Source organism: Astyanax mexicanus, chromosome 12 (assembly GCF_023375975.1).
Source record: "Astyanax mexicanus isolate ESR-SI-001 chromosome 12, AstMex3_surface, whole genome shotgun sequence".
NCBI classification, from domain to species: domain Eukaryota; kingdom Metazoa; phylum Chordata; class Actinopteri; order Characiformes; family Acestrorhamphidae; genus Astyanax; species Astyanax mexicanus.
The window spans coordinates 386,132-405,502 of NC_064419.1; the positions used below are offsets into that span (position 1 = coordinate 386,132).

General features: G+C 37.5%; 2 protein-coding genes across 2 annotated transcripts in view; one reads left to right on the plus strand and one right to left on the minus strand.

The window, feature by feature from the left end:
• Positions 1 to 81: 81 nt before the first annotated feature.
• LOC111192675 (uncharacterized) lies at positions 82 to 4,562 on the minus strand. The gene is made up of 4 exons (XM_022670561.2): positions 4,385 to 4,562; positions 1,655 to 2,259; positions 681 to 809; positions 82 to 592 (listed from the first exon to the last, which is right to left on the minus strand). The coding sequence occupies exons 1-4, from the start codon at positions 4,392 to 4,394 to the stop codon at positions 446 to 448; spliced, it is 891 nt and encodes a 296-aa protein (XP_022526282.2). The 5' UTR covers positions 4,395 to 4,562; the 3' UTR covers positions 82 to 445.
• A 10,571-nt stretch (positions 4,563 to 15,133) lies between these two features.
• The window catches only part of crb2b (crumbs cell polarity complex component 2b), a 31,535-nt gene continuing 27,297 nt past the window's right edge, over positions 15,134 to 19,371 (plus strand). The window contains exon 1 of the mRNA XM_015603846.3: positions 15,134 to 15,364. Coding sequence (XP_015459332.3) covers positions 15,271 to 15,364 — 94 coding nt within the window. The 5' untranslated portion in view covers positions 15,134 to 15,270. The remainder of the gene's footprint in view (positions 15,365 to 19,371) is intronic.

The following is a 19,371-nucleotide window of genomic DNA, read 5'->3' on the forward strand; positions in this document are numbered from 1 at the left end:
ACACAACAGTCCTATCAGAACATTATGACCATCTCCTTATTTCTCCCCTTATCTTATCAAAACAAAAAAGAAAATACTGGCTTTTTGTGAGAATATACAATTTTAATTGATGAGTTATAACTCACCATCTAGTTAAATCCATAAAATCTGTTTTCTATATATAAATATATATCTTTACATTTCAAATAACACTGATATATGTTACACATTTTAAAAAAATCTAGATAGAATAAGTGTTCAGACAGTATGTACAGTTTAGACAGTGAATCTAATGAAACAGTTAAGGAACATAAGGAACACTTATCAGTTTTACCTTTTAAAATCAGTTTTTAAAAGTCCTCACTTCCTGTTTTCTACGCTTCAGTGTGATTCTGACGTGTTTTCTGAAGTTTATTAAAGTCCTCTAAATACCTGCATAATTTATATACTGTATAATCTAACTGTGTTAAGCACAGACGACTATAACCACGTATATGATCCAGCCCACGAACACGAAGACGCCGAACATCAGACTGAACATCACCAGCAGACGAGCTTTCTGAGACGCCCTCTCGCCCTCGCGGATATCCCCCCGGGCCAGCGCTGCTCGCGTCTGCAGTAACACAGGAATCACAGCGCTGAGGATTCTGGGAAAAGCACTGATCAGTACAGTACTGCTGTATATACTCTGCATTACTTACTTCATAAGAGTACATCAGAGCAACCAGGCCACTCATTAGACAGCAGAAGATGGTCACCAGTAGAGACTCCACCAGGTAATCTTTGGGTAAAGGCTGCTGCTCTTCACCCAGTGGAGGACCGTTCATGTACTGAAACACAGAAATAGATATTAGCACCATCTGAACTTCCGTGCAGCTCATTTATCAATAGTTTATCAATTATTTTCTTCCTCCACTCTTCCTTAAAGATCAGATTTGTGAGGAGCAGGACTTATAGTTTCCTGTGGACAGATTCTCAACTAAACTGTGGATCTCTGCAGCTCCTCCAGAGTGATCATGGGTCTCTCGGCTTTTTCTTTGACCATTGTGTTCTCCTTGCTGGATCTGTCAGTTTGGGTGGATCATGGTCATGTCTTGGTCGGTTTGAACAGTACTGTTTGGGATGCTCAAAGCTTGGGATATTATATTATTACATTTTTATAACCTAACCCTGCTTTAAACTTCTTCTACACAACTTTATCTCTGACCTGTCTGGGGAGTTCCCTGGTCTTCATGATGCTGTTTGTTCACTAGTGTTCTCTATAAAACCACTGAGGCCTTCCTTAGTCAAAAACACCAGATTTAGGAAATCCCCCAGAGCATAAGAAGAGTCATCTCCAGCATGCCAAAAACCATGTGGACAAATCACATCTTTAGGGGGTTGAAGAATTTTGTCCATAAGGAAATCTCAAAAAGCATATTTGTTGGTATATTAGAACAAAAAAGTTGTAAAATGAAGTTGCATTTGTCTATTATACAATAGCTTATTTGATCTGGTTGTTAACAGGATAAAAATAAGTGTTAAACTTGCTAAAACACTTTACTGCAGTTGGGGTTGAATCATTTTAAAGACAATTTTATACACATTTGTCTGTGCATTTGTAAAACATAATAAATGAAAAGAAACTGCATGGTTTTAAATTCTGTTGTTGTGTGAAAGTAGTCGGTTTACTCACTATAGCGTAGGAGGGGTAGGTGGAGGGTGGCAGGAAGGAAGGCTGGTAGAAGGCAGGAGGGTTGGCTCCAGGCTGGCAGGCTATGACGGGGTGGTTGGGGTAGTGGGGCAGTGGTGGGGGGTAGATCAGGTAGGCCAGTTTGGGGTCGGGTGGGGTGTAGGGTGGAGGTTCTTCAGAGGGATTCACTGCATTGCTGGTTGTGCAGGTGGTTCCTTCAGCTCCAGCTGGACCCGTCCCCCCCTCTGCTGAGAGGTGCTCCAGACCGTAGGCCGGGTGGAGGGCGCGGGTGCTGTCCGTGTCGTACGCCGGGTTCAGGGTCCGGTTGCTGTCTGTATCGCAGGTGAGGTGGGCTGTTTGGGTGCTATCTGTGTCGTACGCTGGATGAGCAGTGTGGATGCTGTCGCCGTCGGTTACCGGATGAGCAGTGTGGATGCTGTCCGTGTCGTTGAGCGGACCTGTCGTAACGATACTGACCGAATCGTACGCTGGTAAACCGGGAGGACGGGATTGAGGAGCTCTGGGTCCAGATGGATGAGGAGTCTCCTGAACTCCTGAAGATCCAGCTGGGTGCATTTCTGGACCATCAGGAATGTTTGGTATATTGACTGAAGAGAGAAAACGAATAAATGTATTTTACTTAAACTATTCAATTTAAACTACTGAGTTCTTAGGTAATCTCAGATTACTGTCATTGTAATGATTTTTGTAATAGTCTTATTTCACTACAGACAGCATGACCCCAAAAAAATGTCATGTTTTTTCTTCATTTTCAGTATTAGTTAAAATTTAGTAATCCACACAGGTGTGCAACACATTCCGAAAAGGTGAAATTAAAACATTTACCACTATTTAATGTTGCCTTTCTTTTTCACAACATTAAAAAGAAGTCATTTTAAAGTACTCAGTATTACTAAAATACTAAAAGTACAAGTGTACAGTACCAAAAAGTGACTTGAGGAGTCTAGAAGTTGAAGTGTTCTTTAAGCTCCAAACTTCTTAGTAGTGAAGTACTCAAAGTAAAAGTGCTGTACTGTGTTAAATAGTTATTACAGAAAGTAGTGGAAATTTCTCTGAGTGAAAGGCAGAACAGGAGCTTATTTAGACGATTGTAAATATACATATTCAGTAATCTAAATCCAGAAATGAGGAAAGTGGAAGTGCTGTATGCAGTGAAAGTTGCCCTGCCCTGAGTGGTCAGTATTAAAGTAGGTTTCCTTGATCCTTCAGCAGGTAAATAACCTACTTTTTCCACTGTGCAGAGAAACAGACACAGAGCTGATTAATTCAGATAGAGAGTCAGCGGCGCTCTCCTTTAACCTCCACGCTTCATTAAGTTTCCTGCCTTCCACTGTGACTTACATCGAAAGTGGGCTGTGCACAGACACACACACACGCACACACACACACACACACACATTCAGGAACACACACACACACACACAGGTTTGTTTAAATGTTTGCCAGCTGTGCTGTTATTTTTGCTTAAAAATAGGGACCAGTGTTTTTGTCCTCAATTACTTTATTTGTCCCTGAATGACAGGTGTGTTCTCTGAGATTTGTCCCCAATTTTGATCTAAGCAAGTACACCCACACACACACAGACACCCACACACACAAACATGCATATCTGTGAAGTATAACTGTATTGTGTAGAATTCTGCTTGGTACCATAATCTAAAATCTAACCCCAATAAATAACCATATAGTTACCATTTCAGTTATTTTCTTTACTGTTGAAGATTATTTTATTTTAAGTCTCTTAAATATAGAGTCTGTAATATATATGTAGACTTTATTGCAGCATGCAATATATTAATATTTTTATTCAGTAAGTTTCCTGGTACGGACTGAGATGAGAGTTTTATGACACTACAATCACACCCCACTGTGAAATTACAGTATAATACTACTAAGTACATCTTCCTGGTTCCAAAGTTTAATCAGACTCATCCTGTCTGATATTATCAAGTCTAAAAAATAACGTATTGCATTTTGTCTATGTGTAATATACATAGCAAACCATATTTATGTTATTTATTTCCTTTTTTTCAAATTCCAAATAAAAATATTCTCATTTAGAGCATTTATTTACAGAAAATGAGAAATGACTGAAATAACAAAAAAGATGCAGAGCTTTCAGACCTCAAATAATGCAAAGAAAACAAAAAGTTCATATTCATAAAGTTTTAAGAGTTCAGAAATAATCAATATTTGGTGGAATAACCCTGGTTGGTTTTTAATCACAGTTTTTTTTCATGCATCTTTGCATCATGTTCTCCTCCACCAGTCTTACACACTGCTTTTGGATAACTTTATGCTGCTTTACTCCTGGTGTAAAAATTCAAGCAGTTCAGTTTGGTGGTTTGATGGTTTGTGATCATCCATCTTCCTCTTGATTATATTCCAGAGGTTTTTAATTTGATAAAATCAAAGAAACTCCAGAGCTATATATATGTGTACTTATTGTCTATGCACGTTATATCTATTATATGTCTATCTAATATAGAGTATCAGTATCAGAATAATGATAATAAAGTTGAATTAAATTAATTGGAATTGAATTTAACACTACTTTAACATGAAAGCAACATCTCTACAATCGTGTGAGATCAGATTCCTCATAACTTTCCTACAGAGCTATCCTCTATCACATCAGCCGGAGGTAAACAGACGTCTCGCAGTCTCTGATCTGAACAGAAGGTCAGGTATAGACAGGTTACAGGTGCTTACCTGGGTCCATCAGGCCGGGTCAGGTGCAGGTCAGAGGTTATCTGATCATCAGGATTAATCCAGGATCAATAAAACAGAATATTATCGGATTAAACAGAACAGTGAGGAACTCTCACGTCTCTCTGTGTAAAACGGCCACTGCTAGTGTGAGCTCTGTCTCTGCAGGATCATGTTCCTTTAATAATTGACAACCAGGGCTCTGAGTGTGTGTGTGTTTGTGTGTGTGTGTGTGTGTGTGTATAAGACAGTGTGTGTGCATGCACCTACCCAGGTGAATGAGTGTGTGAGCCTGCCTTCAAATGTTACTCTGTTAATGTTTTGTGCAAATTTCCAAAGTACAGTAAAAACAATAATAATAATAATAATAATAATAATAATAATAATAATAATAATAATAATAATAATAATAATAATAATAATCTGTAACACTACTTCACTGCTTCACTACACACAAATTGGACATTGGACAATGAAACTGAAACACCTGTCATCATTTTAGTGTGGGATTTTAGGTTTCATGTCTAAATTGGAGCAGCCTGGTGTTCAATCTTCATTAATTGCACATTGCACCAGTAAGAGCAGAGTGTGAAGGTTCAATTAGCAGGGTAAGAGCACAGTTCTGCTCTAAATATTACAATGCACACAACATTATGGGAGACATATCAGAGTTCAAAAGAGGACAAATTGTTGGTGCACGTCTTGCTGGAGCATCTGTGACCAAGACAGCAAGTCTTTGTGATGCATCAAGAGCCACGGTATCCAGGGTAACGTCAGCATACCACCAAGAAGCACCAACCACATCCAACAGGATTAACTGTGGACGCTGTAAGAGGAAGCTGTCTGAAAGGGATGTTCGGGTGCTAACCCAGATTGTATCCAAAAACATAAAACCACGGCTGATCAAATCACCCAGAATTCAATGTGCACCTCAACTCTCCTGTTTCCACCAGAACTGTCCGTCACCACAATCAATTATTGTGCTCTAAATCCAGGTGATTCAGTTTCATTCTCCAACACCTGTATGTAGAGATCTATCCCTATCGTATTGTAATATACAGTAGGTAAAATAAATATTTGATTTTGCAGTTCTGTCATTTTTATCATAGGATCACTTCAACTGTGAAAAAAACAGAAAATCATGCTGTATTATTTTTAATTATTACATTTACATTTTATTACATTTTATTTTAAACTGGTGGAGCTGTGGAGTGAGAAAAAGGTTTGTGATATAAATGGGAATTTATTTATATAAAAGTTTATATATATAAAATTTAAATAATCTCAGAAAGAATCTAGTTGCAGTCTTGCAAACAGTGACCCTGAGTAGAGTATATGTAATTTATTATTGCTAGTGAAAGATCTCACTGCAGTGGGGCACTTTTGTGATGCTTTTTCAACCATGGGGCACCAGGGGGGGCAGTTGCCCTTCCTGCCTCCTTAGTCCAGCAGCAGCAGTGGTCAGACATAGGGTTTTATCACCCACCCATCCACCCATCCAACCACCACACAACCATCACACCAAACAGAGAAAACTATATTCATCAGTTTAATATGGAGGATATGATTATTAAAGCCTTCCCTCTCCTGTAGAAAATAAATAATTGTGCAGGTCTTAAATTATTAATGTAATTTAAGATAAATAAATCATTCATTTACATACCATTTGCAGTTCAGTTTTATTTTTATTTTAGTTTAATATATACTTATTAAGATCTAAATATTTATTTAAATTATATTTTTATATGATAAAAGAATAAATACAAGGTTTAATTTTTACTCTCTGTGTCTTGCTGTGAGCTTGCTGGGCCTGAACTCCTCCCTCTGCAACTGGGTTTTAGACTTCCTGACTGAGAGACCACAATCAGTCAGGATTGGAAACAACACCTCCAGCACCACCATACTGAGCACCGGCGCCCCCCAGGGCTGTGTGCTCAGCCCACTGCTGTTCACTCTGCTGACTCATGACTGTACTGCAAAGTACAGCTCAAACCACATCATCAAGTTCGCTGATGACACAACTGTAGTTGGCCTCATCAGCAAGAACGACGAGTCAGCATACAGAGAGGAGGTGCAGTGGCTGACGGACTGGTGCAGAACCAACAACCTCTCTCTAAACGTGGATAAAACCAAGGAGATGGTTGTTGACTTCAGGAGAGCTCCAGGTGTCCACCACCCGCTGAACATCAACGGCTCTGCTGTGGAAATTGTGGATAACACCAAGTTCCTCGGTGTTCACATTGCAGAGAACCTCAACTGGTCCCTCAACACCAGCTCCATAACCAAGAAAGCCCAGCAGCGCCTCTACTTCCTGCGGAGACTGAGGAAAGCACATCTCCCACCCCCCATCCTCACCATGTTCTACAGAGGCACTGTAGAAAGCATCCTGAGCACCTGCATTACCGTCTGGTTTGGGAATTGCAACACCTCCGACCGCAAGACCCTACAGCGGATAGTGCGGACAGCTGAGAAAATCATCGGAGTCTCTCTTCCCTCCATCACCGAGATCTACACCACACGCTGCATCCGCAAAGCCACCAGCATTGTGGACGACCCCACCCATCCCTCACACGAACTCTTCGCTCTGATGGACTCTGCAACAGCTTCATCCACCAGGCAGTCAGACTTCTCAACGCACAGAGACAGAACTGAACCCCCACCCCACCCACCACTCACCCAACACACTCGCACAAAACTAAACTGTACACCCCCCCCCCCTTTACACAAAACTAAACTGTACACCCCCCCCCCCTTTACACTCACAAAGAACTGAACTTCACCCACACACACACCCAGTCAGCACACAGAGGCTGACATGACTTTATTTGCTGCACTCTTAAAAACTATAAACTCTACCTCAGTAACTGCTGTGATTATATATGTTCTATATGTTACAGTATGTCACACATCTCTGCACCTTATCCCCACTATACACTTTATTATACTGTATCGGTACTGCACTGTCCTGTCTTTAAATTGTCTCGTCTTTTGTATTGATTGTATTTATTGTTATTTAGTGTTATAATTTTATAATTTTATGTTGCACTGTCGTCACTCCTGCACTTTATGTTGTCTATTGCTTGTTGTTCTATGTTGCACCATGGTTCCGCAGGAACGTAATTTCATCACACTGTGTACCTGTACTCAGATGTAATGACAATAAAAGCCTCTTGACTTGACTTGACTTGACTATTTGGCTCTATGTCTAATAACTGTTTTGAGATTTTGTTGTTGCAGTTCTTCACAGTGACCAACAGAGGGAGCCATCTCTTCTCTTTCACATTATACTGTGACTCAATCTAGCGTACATTAAAAGTTTATTACAGTTTAATACAACTAACAGGGTCAGAATATAGATAGCATAATAAATAACTAAATAATTAAATACTTTATGTTTAATATATATATATTTTTTTACAATATTTTAAATGTTATAAACATAGAACTTTTTGGTTTAGTTGAAAAGCTTTGAAGAAAGTGTTTGAAGAAAGGAAAACACCACATTCCAGCATAAGAACCTTATCTCATCTATGAAACATGGTGGTGGTAGTAATATGGTTTGATGGACCTGTACTAAACTGTAACATTAAATTGTATCATTTTAAGGCTATTAAACTGTTTAACTATTTAGTACATTATGCCAAATAAAAAGCTTATATATATATATGAAAAACAATAAAATAATAATATTAATAATATAAGTGTTGGGTTTAAGGTAAGGCACCAGCATTTTACAAACATTTTACAATACAAGACAGATCATGCAAATTCATTAACCAATCACAAAGCAAAACAGATATTTATGTGAAAAAACAAAACATATTATTTTCCCCTTCATTGTTGTACTAGCAGAACTTCAACTGTAACATTAAATGATACCATTTTAAGACTGTTAAACGTTTTAACGATTAAGAGTACATTATGCCAAATAAAGAGCGTAAAATAATAATAATAATAATAATAATAATAATAATAATAATAATAATAATAATAATAATAATAATAATAATATTTTTTATTCTGTGTAAACATGGTTTCTGTTCTTTATTGCTGCATATTTCTGCAGGGCTCGGTGTGATGATGTACCTGCAGGATGTCCCGGTGTTTACCTCGGTCCCGGTCCTGCTCTGTCTCAAACATAATCTGACAGACAGACAAAGATCTTAAAAGCTAAGAATGTAATATTCCTCCATTCCGCTGCTGATCCCCCACTAACAGCACTGATACTACTGTTATTACTGAGCTGAAACAGAGTCATACTGTAAACATGCAGTAAAGAGTAAAATAGAAAAGATACATTTTAAGGTTCAAATCTAAAAAAACATGAACAAATACACTTTAATCAGAAAGGGTTTTATAGCACTGAAAATCCTTCCTTTAATAATAATAATGAAATGTTTTGGGTGGTGTTTAGAACCATTTTAAAGTGTTTGTTAGTCTGTGACTACAGGTCAGACAGTCCAAGAAATGATTTAATGAGCTAAAAAATGTTCATTTAAGTCAATAAATGTTTTTGCAGTGTATAAGATCATGTCTAATGCACTGTATAAGAGGTAAACCCCTAGCTGGCAATCCTGATTAGGCTAGACAGTGTGAAAAATCTGGCTTGTGTTTGGTTTTACATGTTTATTCTTTTCTTTATTCTGCAGAACACCAATAAACCTCCTCTTAAAGACTTACAAAAAATAACTGTACCAAGAAGTAATACTTGGAATGAAATATGACAAAAACCCATCACAGATTTGAAATTGGATTGTGCATGCAATCAACCCAATGTGTGCTGAAACAGCTGAAAGAATTCTGCATTGAGGAGTGGGAAAAACTTTCTCCTAGTCACATTTTTAAATATTACATTTACATTCACAATCCCTTCTTCTCCCTCTTCTATAATTAGCTCATAAGCTACACTGTAAACAAGGCTCACCCTCAATGTATTCTGAGTTTAAATAAAGATTATTTGATTGATTAATTGATTTATTGATTGTTTCTTTTGGAGATCTAGATTGTGGAACCCAGGCTCTCCCAACACAGCAGAGCCATCGAGCCGTTTACGGCCCTCAACCACCTTCATTCACAGTTAGAACAGAACAATCATGAGGACGTTTGTATTGGTCCTGAGGGATCCGGTCACTTAAAACCCCCATTAAAACTCTTTCACTGGTTCTGGAATAGAGGGTCTGTAAGGTTGGGGGTCTGAGAACCAAACAGCCCAAATTTACTAACGACCCGAATTAACCTTTTCTCTCAGATTCCTGCAGACTGGGAGGTCTTCTCCATCACTGAGTCTGATTATAGAGGAGTTACAGTGCAGCTCAGAATAAAATATAATCAAGAGGAAGATGGATGATCACAAACCACCAAACCACCAAACTGAACCAGGAGTAAAGCAGCATAAAGTTATCCAAAAGCAGTGTGTAAGACTGGTGGAGGAGAACATGATGCCAAGATGCATGAAATTAAAACTGTGATTAAAAACCATCAGGATTATTCCACCAAATATTGATTTCTCAACTCTTTAAATTCTTAGAAATTAATTAAGACATTAGTTAAAAGTGATGTATCATCAGTGTGTGGGGCTCAGAGTCTGATCAGCTTCAGGAGGAGATTTACTGAATCTCTACTCTCTGAGTAAATCTTTCAGAAATGCCCCTCTAATCTACTTTACTGTGTTTCTGCACTGTGAGCAAAGTCTTCTGTCTCCCCATATGTCCTTCAGAGAACAGCGTGAGTCTTTTAGATTAAGATTTACTGGGATAAAGATGGAAAATATATAAGATATATATATCTTTAATTTGACAATATTGGGTAAAAGAATATAAAAGCTAGCAATTTACACAATTATTATAGGTCTGTACAAACTATTATGACATTTTAGCTGAAAGATATTTCAGAATGTTAAAAAATCAATCAACTAAACAGTTTTACTTTATTGGAGTTTTTTTTTTACCCAGTCATATTTAACCTCAGCAAGTTCAAACTGCTACACTCAATATGATCACACTCAACCCCATCACAGTCAACCCCGTCACACTCAACCCCGTCACACTCAACCCCGTCACACTCAAACCCGTCACACTCAACCCATCACACTCAACACCGTCACACTCACCTGCGTCACACTCAACCCCGTCACACTCAACCCCATCACAGTCAACCTCGTCACACTCAACCCCATCACACTCAACCCCGTCACACTCAACCCATCACACTCAACACCGTCACACTCAACTGCGTCACACTCAACCCCGTCACACTCAACCCATCACACTCAACCCCGTCACACTCAAACCCGACACACTCAACCCATCACACTCAACCCCGTCACACTCAACCCATCACACTCAACACCGTCACACTCAAACCCGTCACACTCAACCCATCACACTCAACCCCGTCACACTAAACCCATCACACTCAACCCATCACACTCAACCCCGTCACACTCAAACCCGTCACACTCAACCCATCACACTCAACCCCGTCACACTCAACAGCGTCACACTCAACACCGTCACACTCAACCCCATCACACTCAACCCCAAAAATTTTTGATAAAATATGAAGGTGAAAAATAAACAATTTCCATAAACTGCTTAAAAGTCAAATTGTGTTTATTTCTGAGGTTGGAAATGTTTTTTAGTCTGAACTAATGAACTATCAGAAGAAATTATAAAAAATATATATTTTTCACACATTTTTCATTAAAAATATATGACCCAAAAGGCACGATGACTATATATAAGTTTGTAAAGTTCAGGTCTCTGTACTCTGTGTGTGTTTGTGGGTGTTTTTGACGATGTTTTCTCTGCGTGTTTCTGTATGTTGAGTTTAATATCAGCAGCTGAATTAATTATTAGTTTTTATTTCATATTTAGAGCAGCTGACCCTCACTCTACTCTCATTTTCACACAGGACTGTATGGATGTATTTATGTATGGCTTGTTTGTGAGCTGAAGGGGGCGTGGTCTATGGGGGGGTCTTTTGTTTAAAGAAAGGGGGTTCTGCCCTACATCTTATCTCAGGATAATCAGATTAAACCCGTTATATCTGACTCCGCCCCCGCGGCTGAGCGCAGGACGTCTTCAGTCAGCAGTGTGGTTATAAATCATGCGTCCGGCGCGGCGTTCTCCACGTTCTGCTGATCTCCTGAACGGTTGGAGGAAACGGGGATTTCTCACAGATTCAGGGTTTCCAGAGAATTCTGCCAAACAGAGAAAACCTCATTTATAAAACAGTTTTATAAACCTTTTGTTTTATTCCCTTTCAAAGCTCGGATTATTTCTATTGCTATAAAGCAGCTGTATATTGTTAACTAATGACTTGTTTCCTAAAAAGTACCATTTCCCTTTTTCACAATATGCATTTTTTTCCATTTCAGTTTTAGTTTCTTTTTTGCTTTAAACTCACTCAAACTGTACCATTTGAGTTCAGTAGATTATGTACCATTTTAAGTCTGTAGCTTTTTTGTTTTTTCAGCCGTTTCTCATTTTCTGTAAATAAATGCTCTAAATGAGAATATTTTTATTTGTAATTTGGGAGAAATGTTGTCTGTAGTTTATAGAATAAAACAACAATGTTCATTTTACTCAAACATAAACCTATAAATAGAAAAATCAGAGAAACTGAAGTGCTCTCCCATTAATGACGTGTTTTAATAGAACTGGTGAGTTAATGTAAAAGCTGTGTATAATGTGAGTAATTGTCAGGATTAATAATAATAGTGGGATTGTTGGTGAGTGAGGTATCTGAGTGGGATGAGATTACTGGTTTTAGTTGAGTTGGCAGAGATTAGGAGGAGTATAAATCTGACAGAAACAGGGAGGCTGTAGAGATAAGAGAGTGCGGACTTCAGCCTATTGAATGTTTTATTTTTTGCTTTTTTGCTTTGTCTGTTGAGATGACTAAGAAGCATGTGTGTGTGTGATGAGTGTGTGTGTGTGTGTTGTGTGTAAAAGTCCTGATAATTTGTGGAAACTGTATGAACATGTTTAATCACTTTTAATACTTTTTAAAAACTCTTTTTTTTTTTTACATTTTTTACTCAGTTTTGGTTTATTAATGTTTTGGTTAGGTTTAGATTTGTAGTTTAACCCAAGAAAAATGCGATAATTTACCAAAACTACTGGAGAAGGGTTAGCTGGAATAATTTATAATAATACTTTATTAAGCATTGATTGATTGACAGGGACAGTATTTATTAAGCTGCATTTACAGATGTAGTGTAATCTATATCCTCATCTATACCTTCATCCATCATCTCCAGCATCTCTTATCGTTACTGTGCACCGCAGGGGGGTTGGTTTTAGTCTCAGAGCTGATAGTAGTGCTGGTGTTTGTAGTGGTAGTGAGTTCTGTGTTCTGGTGAGTGTTATCCACACCGCTGTCCGACAGCCTGCGTCTACAGGAGACGAGACTCAGGATGTTTCTCTTAGAGCCCAACTTTCCTGAGGGCCCAACAGTGCCGGTTCTAGATCATTATATTAAGTGTGGGGACGGTGTTGGGTCTGTTAGAGGGGGCTATTCATTTTCATCTTATAGTGAAAAAAATGTGCGTTCAATATCATTCAACATTTTATTTATAGAGTTTCTGTTATATATCACTATTTACAGTTTGCATAATCTTAATTTTATATTTGTCATGACGCACAAACATTAAGAAATGATCACATTTCCCTCATCCAAAAAACATCTGGATCACATGATGCTCGTCTCATTTGAATGAAATGTCTGGTGCTCTTCGTGTCCATTAAGGAGAACCCGTCCCGCTGGAGTCTTTAATAATCTGTCTCTCAGGAATTCAGAGAGAGTCCGAACTCTTCAGGCCACCAAGCAACCCAGAACCGGCACGCTGGAGCTACGGGCTGCCAGGGTCCCGTACAGACCCGGCGGGAGCAGGACGGGCGTACACTGAAATAAATTATTCTTAAAATTTATTTAAAAAAAGTTTTGCAACTTTCTGCATTTGCTTTTTTTAAGTAAATTTAATTTAATGTAAGTTTAAGTAACTTCAACTCAGTTTCAAGACTTTTCTTTACTTCATTTCTGCATACAATATTACCTAATTACCATTACTTCATTTATACAATATTACTCAATTCATTTATTTAATATTAATTTTTTGTATAGTTTATTTATTTATGTCTCACTGTCTCAGCACACAGGTGGCATGTAATACATGTGTTTTATTGTACTAAAAATAATGTATTACATGCCATTTGTGTGTTGAGTGTAATGTACAGTGTAATATTTGTGTTAAACAAAAATATTATATAATATATTATATACATAATATATTATGTATCATAAATAATTTGAGTAATATTGTATAAATTATTATTAGTATTTTTTTTCAGTGCAGGGCGACAGGGCAGCAGGGCGACAGGGCAGCAGGGCGACAGGGCAGCAGGGCGACAGGGCAGCAGGGCGACAGGGCAGCAGGGCGACAGGGCAGCAGGGTATTGGGGGATAAGCCCTCAGTTCACAATAGACTCAGCCAGTCAGACTCTGACTCACCGAACATCAGCTAAACCTGGACTGGAGCGGTCCGGATCTGGAGCGTGGGAACTGGATCAGACCTCCAGCTGTTTTTAATGTTCTGTACTCTAAAAAAAAAAAAAAAAATATATATATATATATATATATATATAAAGACAATTTTGTTTAAGGGTGGTGTTCTTTATTTCTATTTATATTGACCTTAGTAAACACAGCTTATTTTTATTTAATTATTTATTGTTTTTTTTTTATATCTATTCCATTGAAAACCTGTTTGTAATATTTTATATTTAATTTTGCTTTTTCATTTCATAAACCATCTCTAAAGAGTACAAAACAGGATTAAAAAGTGTTATAAGTCACCTGTTACACTGTTTTCCAGTGTTTTTGCAGTGGGTGGAGCCAAGCTACTGTTTCATTGGTTTATTAACTTGTTGATTGGCTGGTTCATGCTCTATTCTAATGAACAGCAGCTCTTAAATACTGTTATGTGCAACAAAACATTAAAACAAAAGAAAATACATGATGTTTATTGTTTAATGGATGCAGGGTCTGAAAGTGTTAACATATACCTTTTTATATCAATTTATACCATTTTTAAATGATTTAAAACCCATCCAAACCTAAACATAAATCCTATTCTAACCAGACCCACAGTATGTGGAAAAGTAAACACTCCCAATGAATGAACTGTGATTAATCACAGACAGCAGATTAACTGTGCACTGGAAAACCAAAAGTCTGCAAACTGACGTAAAGCATAACAGCATCCGAGATAATGAATAAACACACTTTTTCTCATGATTTTAAACGGTTTGTTTTACTGTTTAATAGCACTTGATGAAAAGGAAGAACTTACATACAAGTTATACAGAATAAAAAGATGTTAAGCTTCATATAAGTATAATTTCACTGATATGGACATAAAAAGGCAAATAATCTATATTTTACATTTTTACATTTGATGTATTTTTGTTCATCACTGGAACAAAATTCAGGAATGAAAGGGTTAAAATATGCAATGCAACCAAAAACTCAACGTTTGTTCAACATTCTTTGCGACCAGGGACTGATTTAAAAGCTTGAAACAGAAGAGCAGGAAAAAGGAGGAAAGGAGGAGAAGTAGATTTTTAACTGCTGAACACAAGAGAGAACAATCCAGTTCCTAAAAAAAATCCAGTCCGTGTTTTCCCTCCAGCCCTCACAGAGTAAATACCATGGGCTCAGCATAGTGCACACACACACACACACACACACACACACACACACACACACACACACACACACTCACACACTCTCACACACACTCTCATTCAGTCTGAGAAGTAGTGCTGGATGGAAGATGCTGGGGGAGCTGGTGGTGTTCGGACTGTGAGTGAGGAGAATCTGAGGATATGGATTCTGGAGGAGTCTGTTCTGGACCGCAGAAGACCGTGGTGATGCTGATGGTGATGATGGTGATGATGGTGATGATGGTGATGAGATGGGGTAAGAATAACTACAGTAAACTCCAGAGCTGCTGAGTAATGAGAAGTTTAGTGTGGTTTAGCATCCTGATGAGCCGCAGGATGGGGGGAGACTGAAGAGTGGAAGTGAAGAGAAGTGAAGAGAAGTGAATGAATGAATGAGATGGAAAAGTTCCAGAATCCCAGACAGCAGAAGTATCTCTGCTAAAAATCCAGCTCAGAACATCCAGAGAAAACAGAGAAAATGTTCTCAACACTGCTAAAAAGTTACTTAAACAGCAGAGTCTAGAGTTTGTTTCCTCTGGATGATCAGCTGCTCTTGAGTTAACTGTTTTAAAGTATTTTTTTTTACTGATTCAAAGTTATAGTTACATTGAATATAAAATTTAGACACGCCTTCTTATTCATTCAAGGTTTTTCTATATTTAATGTATTTTCTACAATGTAAATTAATATTAAAGACATACAAAAAAAACAAGGTAACACTTTTCTTGGATGGTCCATTTTATGGCCTTATTAATGCGCAACTGACATTCAACTAACACTGAATTGAATGTCCATTAAATTTAATTTAACACTATGTTGAATGTAAATGATTCAAAATAGAACCTAACCCTAACTTAACCCTTAATCGACCATAAAATCTAACCCTACATCTAACACTAACCCTAACCTTAACCTAAGCTTAAAAAATCTAACCTTAAACCCAATCCCAATATATTAAGATAAGCGTTTGTGTTAGAGTTGAATGTAGGGTTTTATTCAATAGAGAATCATTTACTTTCACCTTTTAGTTCATTTGCATTTAATAGACATGCAGCTGAATGTTAATTGAGCATCAAAGAGGCCATCAAATGGACCATCCAAGTCAAGTGTTACCAAAATCGATTGCGGGACTTATATATATATAATTCTGTTTTAAAGAGTAAAAAAGTGTTATTCCTACAATCCCTATTAATCTCCTGATCTAAACCTGATAAATTATAAAACAAAGAGCTTCTAGAGCTGCTAAAATCTTATTACCTGCTTTTGCTTCAACTTGTCCCAAAAATTACCTTGGTTGGGTTTTTATATTTTTATATCAGGTGTTTTTAAGGCCAAACACTTTTTTTGTCTACTACCTTTTTCCATATGTGTTCCTTTATAGGTTTTAAGTCTGTAATATTAATCTACGATGTAGTAAATAATACAGATAAAGTACTGTATGTGTGTGTCTTGTTTGTCTTGTATTTTTATAGTATTTGCTGTGTACTGTTCTTGTGTAGTGTGCGGTTATTATTTGAGTTTGTTTAAAGGTTGTTTTTTCTATAATCAACTTTTGTAAAGATGTAATGCAGCCAAAAAATGAATGGTTATTTAATTAGAAGTCTGTAGAAGTTAGTTTGATGGGATTACTCTGCTGTTTGTTTTAGTTTTGTTTATTCTCTGGTCACAGTAATGCTGAACGGCTGCCTGTCGGGTGTAAAATGTAAGATATTTGTATAATTTGTAATGAGTTTGTCAGGAACCGGCTGTTTTTGGCAGCTTGTTGTTGCCGGAGTTGAGCTTCAGTCAGTTACAGATCAGAAGCTGATTTAATTCATATCCTCCTATTTCTTTTTGTTGTTGTAGAGACCAGCTGTATTTGGCAGGTCTGTGTGTGTGTGTGTGAGTGTGTGTGTGTGTGTGTGTGTGTGACTGTTGAGATGTAAGCAGGGATGCAACCACCTGGAGCAACAGACAGTTTCTATTATATTTACTATATTGTGTTTTTATATGCATCAGAACTTATGTATGAGTGATGTGTGGAGATTTATATTAGAGATCCACTAATACGGGAACTTTGTGCTAATGCTGAAATCTAGATATGTTTATGTTTGAGTAAAATGAACATTGTTGTTTTATTCTATAAACTACAGACAACATTTCTCCCAAATTACAAATAAAAATATTCTCATTTAGAGCATTTATTTACAGAAAATGAGAAATGACTGAAATAACAAAAAAGATGCAGAGCTTTCAGACCTCAAATAATGCAAAGAAAACAAGTTCATATTCATAAAGTTTTAAGAGTTCAGAAATAATCAATATTTGGTGGAATAATCCTGGTGGTTTTTAATCACAGTTTTAATTTCATGCATCTTGGCATCATGTTCTCCTCCACCAGTCTTACACACTGCTTTTGGATAACTTTATGCTGCTTTACTCCTGGTGTAAAAATTCAAGCAATTCAGTTTGGTGGTTTGATGGTTTGTGATCATCCATCTTCCTCTTGATTATATTCCAGAGGATTTCAATTTGGTAAAATCAAAGAAAATCATCATTTTTAAGTGAAATCTTATTTTTTCCCAGAGATGTATATTGGAGAGTAAGATGTGAACATATACAGTATTGTATATCAATATGTGGTATCACATATGGATTTATTTATTAAAAAATAGGCGCTCTAAACTCCCTAACTAGATTTACTAAATTTACTTCGTCATTACTGTTAATATTGTAGAGAATTGTCTTGTGACAATATCGAGTATCACAGAATCACAGTATCGAGATATCATTATTATTGTGGGTTATGTATGGTGATAATATCGTATCATATCGTACCTATAGTAGTAGTGGTGGATTTAGGCAGTGCAATCTGCATTGTGTGTGTGTGAGTGTGTGTGTGTGTGTGTGTGTGTGTGTGTGTGTTTGTGTGAGTGGGTGTGTGTGTGTAAGAGTGTGTGTATGAGTGTGTGTAGGGGAGAGGTGCGGTGCTGTAATTGGGAATTAGAAGTGGAGCCAGCTGGCGGTCAGGTTGATAGAATGGGTGATAATCTGAAAAGCCCCCCCGCTGTGAGGAGCACACACAGGCCATACACCACATCCTGCCCACTGCCGACAGACACCGAGCATCCGACCAATCAGACGCTCACTGACAGCGAGAACCGCCAGAACAATACGACCCCCCTCCAATCCTTTCTCTTTTACATACGGAACAGTACAGACCACTACAGACCTGAGATCAGTTTTTATTCAGTTTATATAAAACAAATAAACCTACTGTACAGCGCTGCATGATAACCCAGACACTCTGCTTTATTATTTTATCTTTATCTGATCAATAACTCTAATTATCTAATATCTTCTCTTCTCTGCTGAAACTGAGACTCAGTTCTTAATCATGTTAATCTGAGCTAAAGGCTAAAGCTGCTGTTTCCATGTGGGTCAGCCAGACGTCTTCCTGTAGCAGTTTTTATCTCCAGTTTCTAAGAGTCTTTATTTGAAGGTGTAGAAACAGTACTCACCGCTCTCTGACTTCATCTGTAATTTCTCTAAAGAAAAGAAAGATCTTCTACTTTTAATAGTTACAGAGTTCTCTGTGTTTCTGGGTCTTTTTCTAGTTATTATGATGATGAAAGTGTGAATGTGCTGTTAGTGTAAAAGTGTGGAAATGCTGTAAATTTGTACATTTTCATTTTGTTTCATCCCTTTCCAAAGCACGGATTATTTCCAATGCTACAAAGCAGCTGTAAGCTGTATATAAATATATATTTTGTCATTTTTTTCACTTTATTTATGGTAACAGTGTTTTCTTAAAAAATATATATATATTTTGGCCATTGTACTTGTCAGTGTGCCTGCTCTGGACTCTGATTCACTCACACCGGACTTTCCTAAATCACGTGATGCTACGGCGTTCCCGCTCCCCCAGTTACTGATTGTCCACACCTGTTGTTTAATATAAATACCCTGCTGTTTCCTTAGCTCAATACTTGTCGAGTATTTAATCTAGTTATCTAGCTCTTCTACAACACATTTTCTTAATTTTTTCCTTTGTTTACAGTCTCATTTCGTGTTTCTTGACTACTTGTTTTGCCTTGCCCTTTTACCTGCTGGATTCACCGTGTATGACCCCGTTTTGTGTTTCACACTCTGGTATGTTGTTTATATATTTGCTGCCTCCCTGTTATTGACCCTGGCTGTCCCTAACCACCCCTGTAAGCGTAGTCCTCTTGTTAATAAATTGGGTACGACTTTAAAATAAGACTACCTTTATAAATGGTTTAT

Coding starts and splice junctions, on each gene's coding strand:
- LOC111192675 (XM_022670561.2), bottom strand. Junction 810..1,654: donor CCTACCCCTCCTACGCTATA/GTGAGTAAACCG, acceptor TCTGTGTTTCAG/TACATGAACGGTCCTCCACT. Junction 593..680: donor CTCTGATGTACTCTTATGAA/GTAAGTAATGCA, acceptor GTGTTACTGCAG/ACGCGAGCAGCGCTGGCCCG.